Source organism: Siphateles boraxobius, unplaced genomic scaffold, assembly GCF_051911475.1.
Source record: "Siphateles boraxobius isolate OS27281-9 unplaced genomic scaffold, OSU_SipBor_1 295, whole genome shotgun sequence".
NCBI lineage: Eukaryota > Metazoa > Chordata > Actinopteri > Cypriniformes > Leuciscidae > Siphateles > Siphateles boraxobius.
This window is the reverse complement of record NW_027508914.1, coordinates 117,501-132,500: the sequence shown is the minus strand read 5'-3', so window position 1 is coordinate 132,500 and position 15,000 is coordinate 117,501. Positions and strand designations below refer to the sequence as shown.

Below are 15,000 nucleotides of genomic sequence, written 5' to 3'. Positions count from 1 at the left end.
AGGATGCTAACATCGTGGTAATTTACAAGCAGAAAGGAGACCGTGCAGTCTGCGGCAACAGCCGTGGGATATCTCTCCTCTCCATCGCAGGGAAAGTCCTGGCCAAGATCATGCTCAGCAGACTGGTTGATCACATCTCGGAAGCTGTGCTTCCGGAAACTCAGTGTGGCTTCCGGAAGACCAGATCCACGACAGACATGGTTTTTGTCTTGAGGCAGCTGTTGGAGAAGAGCCGAGAACATCACAAAGACCTTTACGTTGCCTTCATCGACCTCAGCAAAGCTTTTGACACCATCAACCGTGAACTGCTCTGGAAACACCTCTCCAAACTTGGGGTACCACCCAAGTTTCTCCGCATCCTACAGCAACTGCATGACGGAATGCAAGCCAGAGTGATCACTGGAGAACTCCAGTCAGAGTCCTTCGAGGTAAATGTTGGGGTGAAGCAAGGCTGTGTCTTGGCTCCGGTGCTCTTTAACATCCTCCTCTCTGCCATCACCTGCCTCTTCCACCGTGTCATGGGACATGAAGACGGTGTCCATGTGGAATACCGACTTGACGGAAGCCTCTTCAACATACGTCGGCTCCAGGCCCGCACAAAGACAAAGACTAGCCAAATCTGTGAGCTTCAGTATGCTGATGATTGTGCCGTCTTAGCTCACAGCCCAGACTCTATGCAGCACGCCCTCAACACAATATCCCGTCTGTACCAATCCTTTGGCCTACAGGTCAACATTAAAAAAACTGAGGTCATATCCCATCTCACTACCTCCGCCCCCACACCCCCCAGTTTTCACATAAACGGTGTTCCACTTAAAACAGTGGACCACTTTACCTACCTCGGCTCCACTGTGTCCTCATTCTGCTCCCTGGACAAAGAAATACACACCCGGATAAATAAAGCCTCATCATCTTTTGGACGCCTACGCAACAGGGTTTTTGAAAACCGTAACCTGAAGGTCAGTACCAAGGTTGCTGTTTACAATGCGGTATGTGTCTCTACCCTGCTCTACGGGGCAGAGTCATGGACCCCATACCGCCAGCACATCATCAACCTAGAGGCCTTCCATATTCGCTGCCTACAGAAGATCCTCAGGTTGTCCTGGGAAGACCGAATCCCCCATACAGTCATCCTCAGCAGCACTGACTCAATCTGTATGGAAGCAGCTGTTGCCAAAAAACATCTGCGCTGGATAGGGCACACCATACGCATGCCTGAACACCGATTGCCCCGTCAAGTCCTCTACAGTCAACTAATGGGCGCAAAGCGGTCCGCTGGAGGGCAAATGCAGCGCTTTAAGGACTACACCAGGGACATCCTAAAGAGAGCGAACATTCCCCCCACGCAGCTTGAATCACTGGCACTCGACAGACCTGCCTGGCATGTCACTTGTGCAACTGCAATCTCTCAAATACATCAAACCAACCAAGACCGACGATCCGAGAGGCGCATCAAGAGACACCAGTGGGCGGCTGGTACCCCCCTGGTGTCTGGTTTCCCCTGCTCCATCTGCGGACGAGTGTGCGGCTCAAGGATCGGACTCAATGCCCACGAGAAGTGGCACCAGCGGCAAGGTCGCTAAACCCACCCCCCTCCCACCCCCACCCCCTGGAGCAAGCGTCATCATCGTACACGATGGACAGCTAAGAGTGTGTGTGTGTGTGTGTGTGTGTGTGTGTGTGTGTGTGTGTGTGTGTGTGTGTGTGTGTGTGTGGGGGGGGGGGGCTCAGGCCGGTCTGAGCTGTCACAGTTAATCATAGGTCTTCTCTCTTCTCTCCGCACCTGACTGAGTGTGTGTTGCTGTTCCCTCGACGGCTTCACCTGCCCACTCGACCCCGGCGTCCTGTCAAGGTCAGTCCCTGTACGTTCAGTGTCAAACACAACTTTAACAGAGAACACACTGTTCTCTACCAACGCACACACCACCTCTCCTCAGAGATCCCACTATAGCTTCAGAAGAAACAAACTGATGTATGACAAGGCAAGATTCAAGATAAAGTTCTTCACAACTTTTGCAACTCACATTGCTGGTGAATGAAACACCAATGTGCTGTGATTCACTGCAAGCAATACATATTGTGAAAATAGCACAATGGCATTAAGTAATTAAGTATCTCTTTCATGTTAATTTGAGTTTTTGTCCAAATAAGCACCAGGTCAAGAATCACAATTACAATCAGTAGATTCGAAATCAGAATCAAAATCAAACTGACTATCAGAAGAATCAAATCAGAATCAGTACTTTCAAAATCAGATTCAAGTCATCAGACTAACGATCAGAAGAATCAAATCAGAATCAGTATTTACAAAATCAGATTCAAGTCATCAGACTTACGATCAGAAGAATCAAATAATAATCATACTTTCAAAATTAGAATTAAAATCAGAAGACTCAATCAGAACAATCAGAATCAGTACAGTAAAAATCCTAATCAGAATATTCATAATCAGCTTCAGTAAATACAGAATCAGAATCTGTATCTCACTGAGTATCTACGCTCGCAATGAAATATAATTAAACCGAAATCCTTCATCATTGTCAGTGTCTCAGTTAACAGTAGAGATCAGATCTAACGTCACCCGAATATCTGCTGTTAAAAATAAATCATCCACACACACACAGATTCTCTCTGATCGTCACATTACAATTATTCTAATTCTCAGAGTTAAGTGTGATGAAATGATAGCATATTACTCTAAATAAGTGTTTATTTACAAGCAGAATACTTCAAAGTAAAAGTTCTTTGACAAAATTGCATTTCCTTAATAGTCTGAACACAAGCTTTACTTCCTTCAGACCAAAATACATACCCAGCCCTTGATTCATCCTGGTTAAGAACTTCACTAAAAATGATCCCAAACGGTACATTTCTTTCTTTCTTTCCTTCCTTTTGTTTTGTTTTTAATTCTCCTTTTAAAAATACCTCTCGAATTTTTTGAGTTTTGTCTCCATTGCTGTTTAAACAACTGGACCCCACAATTGCATAGCTTAATAAGAGTCCGCAAACTAGTGCCTGATGAAAGATTAAGCTTTAAACGCATTCATATTTCCATCATTAATGATTTACCTCATCCACCCGCAATTAATTGTAATGTTATTTTTACAGAGGATATAACCACGATCCACTCATTACTAGTGGACAGACACTGGATTTGTCAATGGAAGCTTGTCACATTGCATCTGGTTAGGATGACTTTTCCCTTCTGTAAAAAGGTCCAGAAAATGACCTCAGGTAATACTTATCATCTCTACACTGGTTACCTATTAAGTTACGTATCAATTACAAAGTATTCCTACTGACCTATAAAGCCCTAAATGGTTTAGCTCCTGTGTATTTAACAGACCTTCTATCGCCATACAATCCATCGCGCTCTTTAAGATCACTAAATTCGAGGCTTCTGGTCATTCCTAGGATATCTAAGTCCACTAAAGGAGGGAGGGCGTTCTCGCATTTAGCTCCTAAACTCTGGAATAGCCTTCCTGATATTGTACGAGACTCAGACTCGCTGTCCCAGTTTAAAACTAGATTAAAGACGCATCTCTTTAACTAAGCATTCACTTAATGCTTAACCTTTGATACTACTGCTGAATCAGTTCGAATGCATTAACATTATGAACATCAGCTATGCTAATTATTTCCCATCTGCCTTTCTGCTGTTATCTCGGGACGCTAGTCCCGAGGTAAATAGCGTTCGTCAGCTCCAGTTTGTATCCAGCCTCTCACGGAGACTTCAGATGCCCCAACGCCTGTGAAGAGACGACTCGACGCCTGTGAAGAGACGACTCAAAGCCGGCGATATGTTATGCCATAAATTAATACTTGATTAACTAACTGTATTTTTCTATGTACATTTCCGAAATGCAATTTCTGTAAAGCTGCTTTGAGACAATGTGTATTGTGAAAAGCGCTATACAAATAAATTTGAATTGAATTGAATTGAATTGAATTGAATACTAATCCCGTGCGAATAGACACGCTGTAAATATGTGCGTAAATACTCCATCATTTCCAGTTTAAAAGTAGTTTCCCGCTGTTTTTTAAGTATGGAGGCGCTTGAAGAAGCATTCAGTTGCGTTCTGGACGCTGGGACAAATCTGTGGCAGAAGGTTTTTTTTTACATACCAATCATATAAAAAAAAGAAGATCGAAAGCACTTGTTAGAGGCACGAAACATCTTTTAGCGTTAGGCAAGCGCCTATTAACAAACACAATCCAATCAGAAGTTATTTAATACATTGTTCGACCTGACATAACTGTTTTATACTGTATATATAAATATAGGTTATGTGTGTTATCATGTGCACATGATATCAGGAAACAACGTAATACACACATGACGACAGTAGGGTGGCGCAAGAGTTACACCTCACACTTCTGATAGTTTTACTGAGATCTCTTATCCCGTGCGAATTGGCCATTGATATTACAGACGTCCTGTGGTAAAATTACATTACTCTATCGACCCTTGTATAGACCAATTTCGAGCCGACGTAACGTAACGTCACTTGCAGCTGTGGTGGCAGAAAAACAGCGGAAACAAATGACCGTCTATGAGTGAATCGGGCGAGACTCCCCACAAAAATGTCTTGTTGTACTGTTGGATGTCAGAATAGGAATGCTAAAAAAGACGACTTACATTTGTATAGAATACCGTCGTCGAAGAGGCCATTTTAAGCTAAACGTAGATGTCTTATGGTTGCAAGCCATTAAACGGACAGACTGGAGTCAAGAAATCATCCGCAATTCTCGTCTCTGCAGCGCTCATTTCACAATTGCAGTTCGCCGTCAGTATGCAGTTGTTTGATCTGTTAATAATAGCCCACGTTTTGTATAGATGAGTTTTGTGTTCTTGCCGCTGGCTAGGCAAAACGTCGGTCCGTATTAGCCTACACAAAAGTCATGAGACAATTCTTGATATTCGATATCCTGGACATGACCGTAAAGTACAAAGTTGTATGCGTCAAGAGACTTGTATGCCTTTAGTTTTTCTCTAGTGTAGACGCTGGGTTTTTCTATCAGGTATAAGATGATGTCCGGCCACTGCATCTTTGCCATTTAGCTGGATCTCTCACCCATTGCCCCGACAGTGAGTAGCCTACGGGTCAGGATACCTCACACCGTTCCTAAGCGTTAGCTTATTAATTTAAGACAGTCGATCTTCTTCTGGTAAACCAATAAAATAATTTGGGAAAGAATCCGGATGATCCATATTCTTATGGTTTGAATTTGACTTTACCGTTGAAACCTGATACCGCTACTACAGAGCTGTCACTTTCTGCCACCAGTTCGGCCCCGCCCACAAAAAACGTCATCTCTGTTTACAAACACAAAATTGGTCTATCCCGTCCGAATATGGCTTTAGAGTTCAACACAGCTGTAACTCACTGGTCCTGAGGGCTGACGGCGTGACCTCGATCTCGCTGCTGGTCTGGTAGGGCTGGAAGGCGGACATGTTGCTGGAGTTGAGCTCAGTCGTGTTGAAGAGTTCGGGACTCTGGGTTCCCGTGGAGCTGGCGCTGGTGCCGTCACCTCCATGATGAGGATCCTGCTCCTCATACACCACCACCAGCTGAGGGATAGAGAGAATACTGTGTTAATTATACTGGTTGATCTATTTGACATAACTATAGGCAAATAAAAAAAGCTTGCTTAAATAAAGGCTATCGATAGACATATCTATCCATCCACCATTAGTGCTTTTAGGCCCTGTTTACATGTGGTATTAAGATGCGTTTCGGTCGATCGGATCACAAGTGGATGATGCTAAATACAGGTGTAGACGGGGTGTAAAACATTTTGAGCTTGTCCACTTTTGACCCCTTCCAGAGGTCGTTGAAAACACATTCGACCGGATTGCTCTCATAGTGTAAATGCTCATGTGTTCAAACAGCCACAAAACACCGTCTGCTCTCCGTCTACTGATCTAATGCGTAAACATTATGGGAACGTACCAAGCACAACGTTCTCTCTCCATTCCTGATTTCTAACACACACTCACAGTGTTCGGCTGATCTTGAGACTGTCAGAGCTGAAAATAAAGCTGATGCTCTCCGTGTGTTTTTCCGTCGTCTCCGTAAACGTTCATATGTAAATTGTGCGAGCTTATTTTGTCCATTAGATCGAAGGATCTGAAAAAAACATACATTTACCCACCCATAGACACTACCCTCAAAAAAATCAGGACAGAAGTGGATGAAAGTGGACAAAAGAGACGCATTAAAACACCAGGTGTAAACGGGAATGTGTTTCTCTCGTCTACTTGTGATCCGATCGACCAAAACACATTTAATACCAGGTGTAAAGAGGACCATAGATGTATAAACTGGACGAAGCATATAATTAAATAACTGTGATTCAATTCAGGATTTCTGACCATTTGTCAGAAAGCAGAATAAAACAGCACTACACATACACACACACACACACAATTGGTATCTTAAGTTTTGTTCAGATTTACAAGATATGAAAGTCAGGGGTTAAAAAATTGGTTATATAAAAAAAAAAAAAAAAATTAGCAACTCTATCCACAATCATGTCATAGCTCTATACTCCTGTTGTGCATGTCAACAGTCTCATTTGTGTCTATTTTTATTTCTCTCATGCAAAATGAAACAACAGAAAGTCTCCAGACATAAGAAAGAGCAATAAAATATTCCTCTGGGTCGACTCCTATTCTGAGAGAGAGTGAGAAATTATGACATACTATAACACATTTGAAAACAAAGCTTTTGAGCACATGCACTGTGGAAAACTGTTCGGAGCCACACACACCCCTGCAATGCTGTGAAAAGGAGAAAAGTGCATTGAGGAGGTTAATTCATCAGCTTTTGTCCTGATTTCTGGCGACATTAAAAGTTCACACATCCACCGGAATAAATGAAACCAGCAAGTCACATGCAGGCGTCAGACGGCCCGACACAAGACACACTACTGTGTGAAGCAGCTCGAGTCTGTTGATTTGTAAACGATGGCGTTCTCTGGTTCACGTTCGGCTATTTACTCGTCGCTGCCATGCAGAACTGTGACCGGAGTGGTTTAGTTACACTTTTTCTACTGTTCTCCTCCTTCAGGCTCTTATTTTAATACGGTTTATGATTAGCCTAATTCAAACTGACTCCTCATTTGTTTCTTTGGCCCAATTAAAGCATGTCAAATAAATGCCCTTAAGACGATCCAGGCAGTGCGCTGACAGACTGCCTATCACCATGACCATTACTCGGCTCGCTCGGCTCGCTCTCTTGCAGTTGGAAAGATTGCAGTTTTTGGAGACCAAACAGACTTTATGAAATAAAGAGAACTAGACATTTTTCAGAGCGTCTATTAACACCGAGTGCTATTTACACTCCTATATAAACTCTGCAAACCATTGTGTGCTTGAGCCAGACACAATTTTAAAAGAAACCCAAGTGGGGAAAAAAATTAAGAAAATATTTGCAAAATAATAGGGGAGGGCTTCAAGGGTTGGGACAAGTAACGTCCAAATAAGGCAGCATTTATGATTTTAATAAATATAATCAAATGCATTCAATATGTTTTATAATATACTACAATAAGGTGTATATCGCATCTTACAACTATTTACACTTAGTGCAAAGAAAATACTGCTATATTTCAATTAGTGTAAAGAGCCACTGCCTTTATTTGTAAAGCATGTTTCTGGTTTAAAAAAAGATGAGCAAATTCAAGTGACTAAAATAGCTGAGAAAATATGATTCAATGAGCCTAATAATAATTAGTAAGTTCTTGACAGAAATCTCTTCAGCATCATTGGCTTTCATCCAGTTGTTTTTGACTGACAGTTCTTTGTGTTTAGATGCATGTCTGTGTGCTAATTGTGTGACTCAATTGCTTTTGTGCACACACTCCTCAACTGGAGAGCTGCCACGCAAACAAGCTCATACTCACTTCAGCCTGCACTTGTAATCAAACAGGGTATTTGTTTATGGGTATTTGGACTTAAGAGGCCTTTCTTTAGGCCTAAATGCACTGAAGCTCCATAAATAGGCAGTAAACTGCAGTTTTATCTGGCAGCTCCAGCTCGTGGCTGTTTCAAGAGTCCTCACGGGTCAGATCAGTCCTCGCTGGAGAGGGAGATAATGACAAAAACACTGCGTTTCACAGGGTATAAGAAATGAACACAATTTCCATTTCTGCACAGTAGCTTCAGGTGACCATATATGATCCAGATCTATCCTGGTGAAGGTCAGTCTAATCAACGCAATAAGAATCAGTGAATAAGAAACAGAATCAGTCGTTTCACAACTAGAATCATTTTCAGTAGATGCAAATTCTGAAGAATTGGAATCGGACACAATTCAAAATCTATAGACAGAGTCAGAAAAATCTGAATAAGTAGGTTAAAAATGATATAAGTAGATTCAGAAGATTTTTGGGAGTAATCTGTGCGGTTTTGTCATAAAAATATACATATTTAAAACTTTATAAATGAAAATATCTGACTTCCGGCAACGATCGAGGCGCGTTCACGGGTGATGGAAGTCGGCGTACGAGGTAGGACGTAGTTTTGTTTTGTTCTGCTCTCTGGCTGCGCAGGTGCGTTACTACAGTACATCCTACCTCGTACGCCACCTCGTACGCCCCTGAAAATATGTTCGTTCTACGTCACAACGTTTCCTACGCTACGTCCTACCTCGTACGCCGACTTCCATCACCCGTGAATGCGCGTCGATCGTTGCCGGAAGTCAGATATTTTCATTTATAAAGTTTTAAATATGTATATTTTTACGACAAAACCGCACAGATTACCCTCAGAAGGCATTCGTTTATCCCCCTGGAGCCGGATGGATTACTTTACATATGCATTACTTTCGACATATGCATCTCGAACGGCTTGAGGGTGAGTAATGCATGGGTTAAATATCATTTTTGGCCAAACTATCCCTTTAACAATTAAACCAACACTCATTTTTATTCCTATCAAATACAGAAAAACGTCCAGCATGTGTCTCACATGACAGTCTTATTGTCCTTTTGTAGAAAAGCATAAACAAAACATAACTTAAAAAAAGGACTAAAAATAAAGTTTAGTGTGTCCTTCATAGAAGAACCGCTCCAGTCTGAGGCAAAGAGATTGTGTGGTTTTGAGAAGCATCTCTAGTGCACAAATCGTTCAAGGACCGTGTTTGTGCTACAGGCCCAGTTTATTTCTGCTCTATCAAATTTGCAATACAATACTTGCTTCAATTTTCTTCCTTCATTGTTGTTTCTGTATATGGACATAAGAAGATAAGAATGGACGTGTCTTGCCAGAAAGAGAGACTGTTTGTCTGCACTGTTTTGAAATGCTAATGATGGTTACAAATAAACCGGTGACAAATGTGGGATGACGGATCAGTTTCGTGTTTTGGTCGGAGACGATAGTGACAAGAAACCTCAAAAAGTTAAACAAATGCGAGGCAAAAAATGTGGGGCGACAGCCAATCCCTGTAGGGTGACATCTGTCATAAACAAATCGTAAAAAAAGTTTCTGGTGCATTCAGCATTTTAAGCATATTGTTACGTGTCACTATATTTAGTTCAGATTAAAATGACTGTTTTTTGGATGCTTTCATACATTAATAAATGAATACATTAAACCCCTTACTGCACACCCCTCATTTTAGCAAGTGGTGCAAAAATGACATACCCACAATAAAAAAAGTTGCTGGTCGTGAGTCATTCTGAATAGACACATAACCAACATATATTTAGAAATCTGAGTTCAAGTTCAAGACTCAGAATTACTCAGACTGTTATTAATGTGGAGATATATATAAGCTCAAACATATATATATATATATATGTATATATATGCTTGTGTTTTTGTACACATTTAAACTAGAGTTGTGAATCTCTTCACCCCTCACACAAGCACTCTTCAACATGGCCGTTATTGTTGTTGCTTCTACAATAGTTTGTATGAAATTTATGAGGCACACACACTGTACACATTCCCTAGCATACTCGTAAAAACTTAAGTTTATTTTGTGCTTTAGACACAGCCAACACTTCCGCTCCTGCTTGCTGCAGGGTCAAGCACTCATTATAAGAGTGAACAGGAAAAGGAAAACCCAAGGAAAGAAAATGGTGAATCTTCCTAAAGCCTTTCATGTCTGTTCTCTTTGATCTGAAAGCTTTCACAGTGGGAAGTGCTGGGCGATTACAGCAGGACCCTGATGTGTGGATCTCTTCCATTAACTCTGACAGTCAAGATATTGTGTGATCTGTCTAGGATCGACCTGGACATTGAGATCGGCAACTATAGGATGAATCAGAAGTCGACATTCATCAGAGATATTGACGAGTAATGGAGACATCTATACATCGGCATAAGCAGAACACCATCATGTGCTTCAAAAGCCTTTTTGGAGCCGGATGAATGTCGTTCAAATTCTATCAAACAAGTCATTTTGACCTTAATGGCTGCGACAGTGAACAAGATAATAGCAGATTGGAGAGAGGCATTCCTGCAGCTATGCCTACAATTACGGCACGGGCCTTGAAATGACTCGCCTGGCAGCTCTGAACAAGCAAACCTGGATAAATAAAGTTTCATTCCTCATCAAATTCTCACCTCCAAACTACATTTCAATGGGAGCATGACAAGTATTTAATGGCTGAACCATGAAAGTGGACCGGCCAACCCTCTAGCGCTGGTATCACACAAAACCAGAGAAAGCTCAAAGTAACTCACCTCAACTTGATTAGTCGTCGTGGCTCAATAGACTGGCTCACGGCGAAACCTCCAATTGGCCGGATAAACGAGTGGTCAAAGTTTCATCAGTTGTCAGGTTTTTTTTACTTTGTAAGTGAATCCACACGGAGCTCAAGGCTGTGGGATTAATGTGAGTGAATCATTTGTGTGAAACCTCTACCAAACTCCTCTGGGCAATAAGGAAAGGGGGAAAAACCCATCACCAGCTAAAAAAAGGAAACATTACGGACTCGAAAAATCTGAAGAAAGTGAAATAAAGTAAACAAACAACAAACACGGCAGAAAAGCTGCACCAAACAGCTTCAGTATAACCCAGCTTTCAATCTTTAGGCCTCTGGCAACTCCAAGTAAGTCAATGTTTTACTGAAAGTTAATGGATGAAAGTAAAAACATATTATTTTTGTTCCCATGATGGTAGAAGAAAAGAGGATTTTTAAATAAATAAGCACACATCAGTAATGCAATCTGCGTCTATTCCACATCAGAAACAAGCTACATATTTGAACGAATGTGCTTTCAAAGCCTCCAAAATTCACAAAAAAGTAAGTGCAAGCATACTGAGTGTGTGAAGCCAGCTCACAAACAACATTTGGTTACAAACAACAAAACACATCTGCTCGCAAAACAATCCTACATAACACATATCCATTTATGCCAGCCTCCTAAACTCAGTCTTATGACAACATCGCCAAGTGATTTGGACTTGCCAGGATTTCAAGGGTGGTTAATTTAATGGGCTTATAATCGAAAATGTTCAGTGAGAATTGCAGTTCATTCCTAATGAAGGGTCATCAAAGAACATATGGTGTGCACTGTTCAGCCAAAACCATGTTAGTTGTTCACAGCAAATTGCAACAGGTTTTATCCAGGCTTTATTTTTGTTATGCAAAATGATCTAAAATCACTCTGCCATTTCTGTTTCTTTCCATTTACCCAGCATTTATTTCACCAATTACGGATTAAACTGGACATTAAGAAAATAACAAAGGATTTTTTTGTAAAGGATGAGAGCAGGCAATATGAATGGGTCAACAAAAGGATCCAACATTAATGCTCTTGCACACTGAGTCCGAAATTCGCGTCCGAATTTTTCGCACGTTAGAAAATAAATAAGACCTCACCTTATATCAATCACGCTCGCACACTGCATCAGAAACTTTCGTCCGGCATAAAAAAAATCTGGTTTGATTTTCTGCGTTTATCGCATCCGTAGGAAGCAGTTTGAATGGTGTTGAATGGTGTTTTGACAATTCAGAGCCACCGAATCACGAATATGAAAAAACTCATACGAAAATTTCGGACTCAGTGTGCAAGGAACTTTACAATGGGCAGTAAGATTGTCACGGACTGCCTTGACTTGATATTCCAGATTCAAGAGGCTTGATGCAGTTTAACAATAAAATCAAATTTAATAAGCATGGAACAATAAAGAGAAACACCAGCATGAAACGTTAATACAAGCGAATGAACAGAGGACGACTGAGGGTTTAAATACACTAGATGACAAGAGACTAATGATAGACAGGTGCAGGTGATTAGTAAACATAACTATAATAAACTGACAAGACAGCAAAGCAAACACAGGAAACAGAGACTAAAATGACAGAAACCGAACAAAGGCACAAGACAAAAGGGTCACACTTTATTTTAATGTGTCATTGTTAAAGTGTAATTATATATTTAAGTACTGAGTAATATTAAGCAACTACATGAATAGACCCCTTTTCAGTTGGTAAACATGGTGACGTTTTTCTGTGGGCGGAGCTTAGGTGGTTGCAGAACGATCCCTCTGGCCGCTTCCCTAACGTTAGTTTGCAAGTTTTGTTAGCTTGTTTTTTAACAATGACTGGAGAAAATCCGATTTTATCTTAATGTGCAAGGTCACTCACTGTCCAGGACCGCGATTGTTATTTGCAAAAGTTAATTTTAACAGACGGAACCATATTTGCTGACCCATACACGCTCAGGCAATGAATGGACGATCTGACAGGATTAACGTTAATGCTAGGCTCAGTCCTACACCTATTCGATAGAGAAACCGAGCGTAAAGACAAACTGAGGGCATATAAATCTTTAGATGCCTATAACTATGTGCTGAATGGTCATGTACAAGACTTGTGTGGTACGATCTGCAGTTCTGCCTAGCCAGCGCCAAGAAGACGACAATGTAAAGAGTGAGTGACATTACGGGGGAATTTTAATGATGTGAATATTTTCTAGAAATAAAAATTCCAGATACGGCATATTCATTGATCCTAGCACCCAACAACACAACAAGATGACATTTAATAATAATAATAATAATTTAAGCTCCTTATTATGTAGCCGAATCTGTGCTGGTTTGTATTGGCCGCCTGCAGTTTTCCCTTTGTTTTGCCTCCAGCTAGCGCCGTGACGTAACTGTGACGTCGGCTCGAAATTGGTCTATAGGGTTAGGGTAGGATTATGATTAGGCTAAGGGTTAATTGTATGTAATTATGCATATTTTACTTATGTTATTACTGTGGTAAGTACATGTAACATATGTAACAAGGACACTGTAAAATAAAGTGTTACTGACAAAAGAATATCAAAATAAGAGTCCATGAAAACAGAAACAAGGTAATTGTGACAATGATGCTATACACAACGTCTGACTCTAAAAATAAGTGAAATCGATAGAAATGACACTATATCGTTTATACTAGAGTGCGACAGTTCTACACCAAGCTGTAAACTACAGTCTACACTGCATACTGTGATAAGCTCTTCATAGAATCGATATTGATTCATTAAAACAAAGATATCTATAATTGTAGGAGTTTCATATTTAGTTTAACACGTGCAATGTTTAAAACATTGCTGTATTTGTACGGTACACATGTATACCCAACCGAAAAACATGTACCGGTAAATTAATGAGCCTTTTCATTTGTAAAGTATTTAGTTAACTGGCTAAATCACAAACGTATCACAATTATGCTTGTATAATATTTACAACATAATATAAAAATAGTATATTCAAACAACAACACATATTTACATAGTACTTTAAAGAACTATCATGGTATTACCATTGCCACCATGCGGTCTAAAAACCTTGGCACCATCTCAAAACAAAACCATAGTTATATATATGGAAAACATGGTAAGGAATATGTCTTATTTAAAGATCTAGTATCTCTCTCTTTCTCTGCTCTCTAACGCTGAGCATTTGTCATCATTTGTTTGCAAGGGCATCCATAAAGGAGTGATGTTTCATTTATTTTCCTCCTCTGAAAGGTTACACACCAACTCTTTTCATTTTAGCCCCAGATCTCCACCTCCTCCCATAAATCAAACATCCATCAAACTACTATCTCATACCATTTGTCAGTGACACCCAAAACAAGAAACGAGACAAGAATTTGTCGCTTTTCGTGGAATAACTTCTACTCTTACGTAACGCTCTTAAGTCTCCCAAAGTCTAAACTTTAAGGTCACACAAAAGTCTTCTCGGTTGAAGGTCTTTGATGCGAGGCCCAGGCCCGTTTCCGTCACGCTTTACTGAACATTTCTCATCACACTTCAGCCTTTGAATATTTCATCGTTTTATCTATCCATTATTCCCGTAGACCGGGCCTTCCTCGCGCGCGCCCACTGAGTGCTTAGCCCTGTTCTGCTTCTCATTATAAACATCAAATATTCAAACAATAAGTCCAACCCTCTCGCTCCAAATCCCCCTTGTGTCTCACCTTAATACATATTTCAAAAGTGCTGGCACACGGGGAACATTCACTGCTTGTGCCGGTAGGGAACCTGCAGATAGGCGCCAAAATTAGCTGGAAACGAGGCAGCGAGATAACGCTTGAAAGCTAAACGGAGCCTAATTTCGATGACAAAACCAGCGTGCGCCTCATTGAGGTTCTGAAGAAAAACTCATGCAAATATGTCTTTTTTTTGTTGACCTCTATTCACCAAGACACAGATATGGTGAGACAGGTACTTTTTGCACCTGAAAGTGATGATGAAAAGGAAAATAGAGCGAGTTAGCGGAGGAGGTGGGGAAGGCGGCGTGAAAATACACGGCGCAAGCAAAGTTTAAACAGATTAGAGACTCATCCTTTCAAATCCACTTGGCCGAGATTTTTAGCGCTGGCCTTTGAAGTTTCTCTTGAGTCGAGGGAAATGAATTCACTCGCCTCTTTACGCCCGTGTTGCTGCTACCTACACAGTGCTGACAAAATGTAAAACTTCCAATAAGCTTTCCTCCTCTTCTCCACGTTAATGAAATAAACCCCTGGCCATCTGTATTACTCTTTATT

General features: G+C 40.9%; 1 protein-coding gene across 1 annotated transcript in view; it reads right to left on the bottom strand.

The window, feature by feature from the left end:
* LOC143754089 (partitioning defective 3 homolog) overlaps positions 1 to 15,000 on the bottom strand; it is a gene marked incomplete at its 3' end in the record, with an annotated part of 255,804 nt that overhangs the window by 123,650 nt on the left and 117,154 nt on the right. Inside the window, exon 3 of the mRNA XM_077247004.1 lies at positions 5,389 to 5,572. Within this exon, the coding sequence (XP_077103119.1) occupies positions 5,389 to 5,572 (184 nt within the window). The remainder of the gene's footprint in view (positions 1 to 5,388; positions 5,573 to 15,000) is intronic.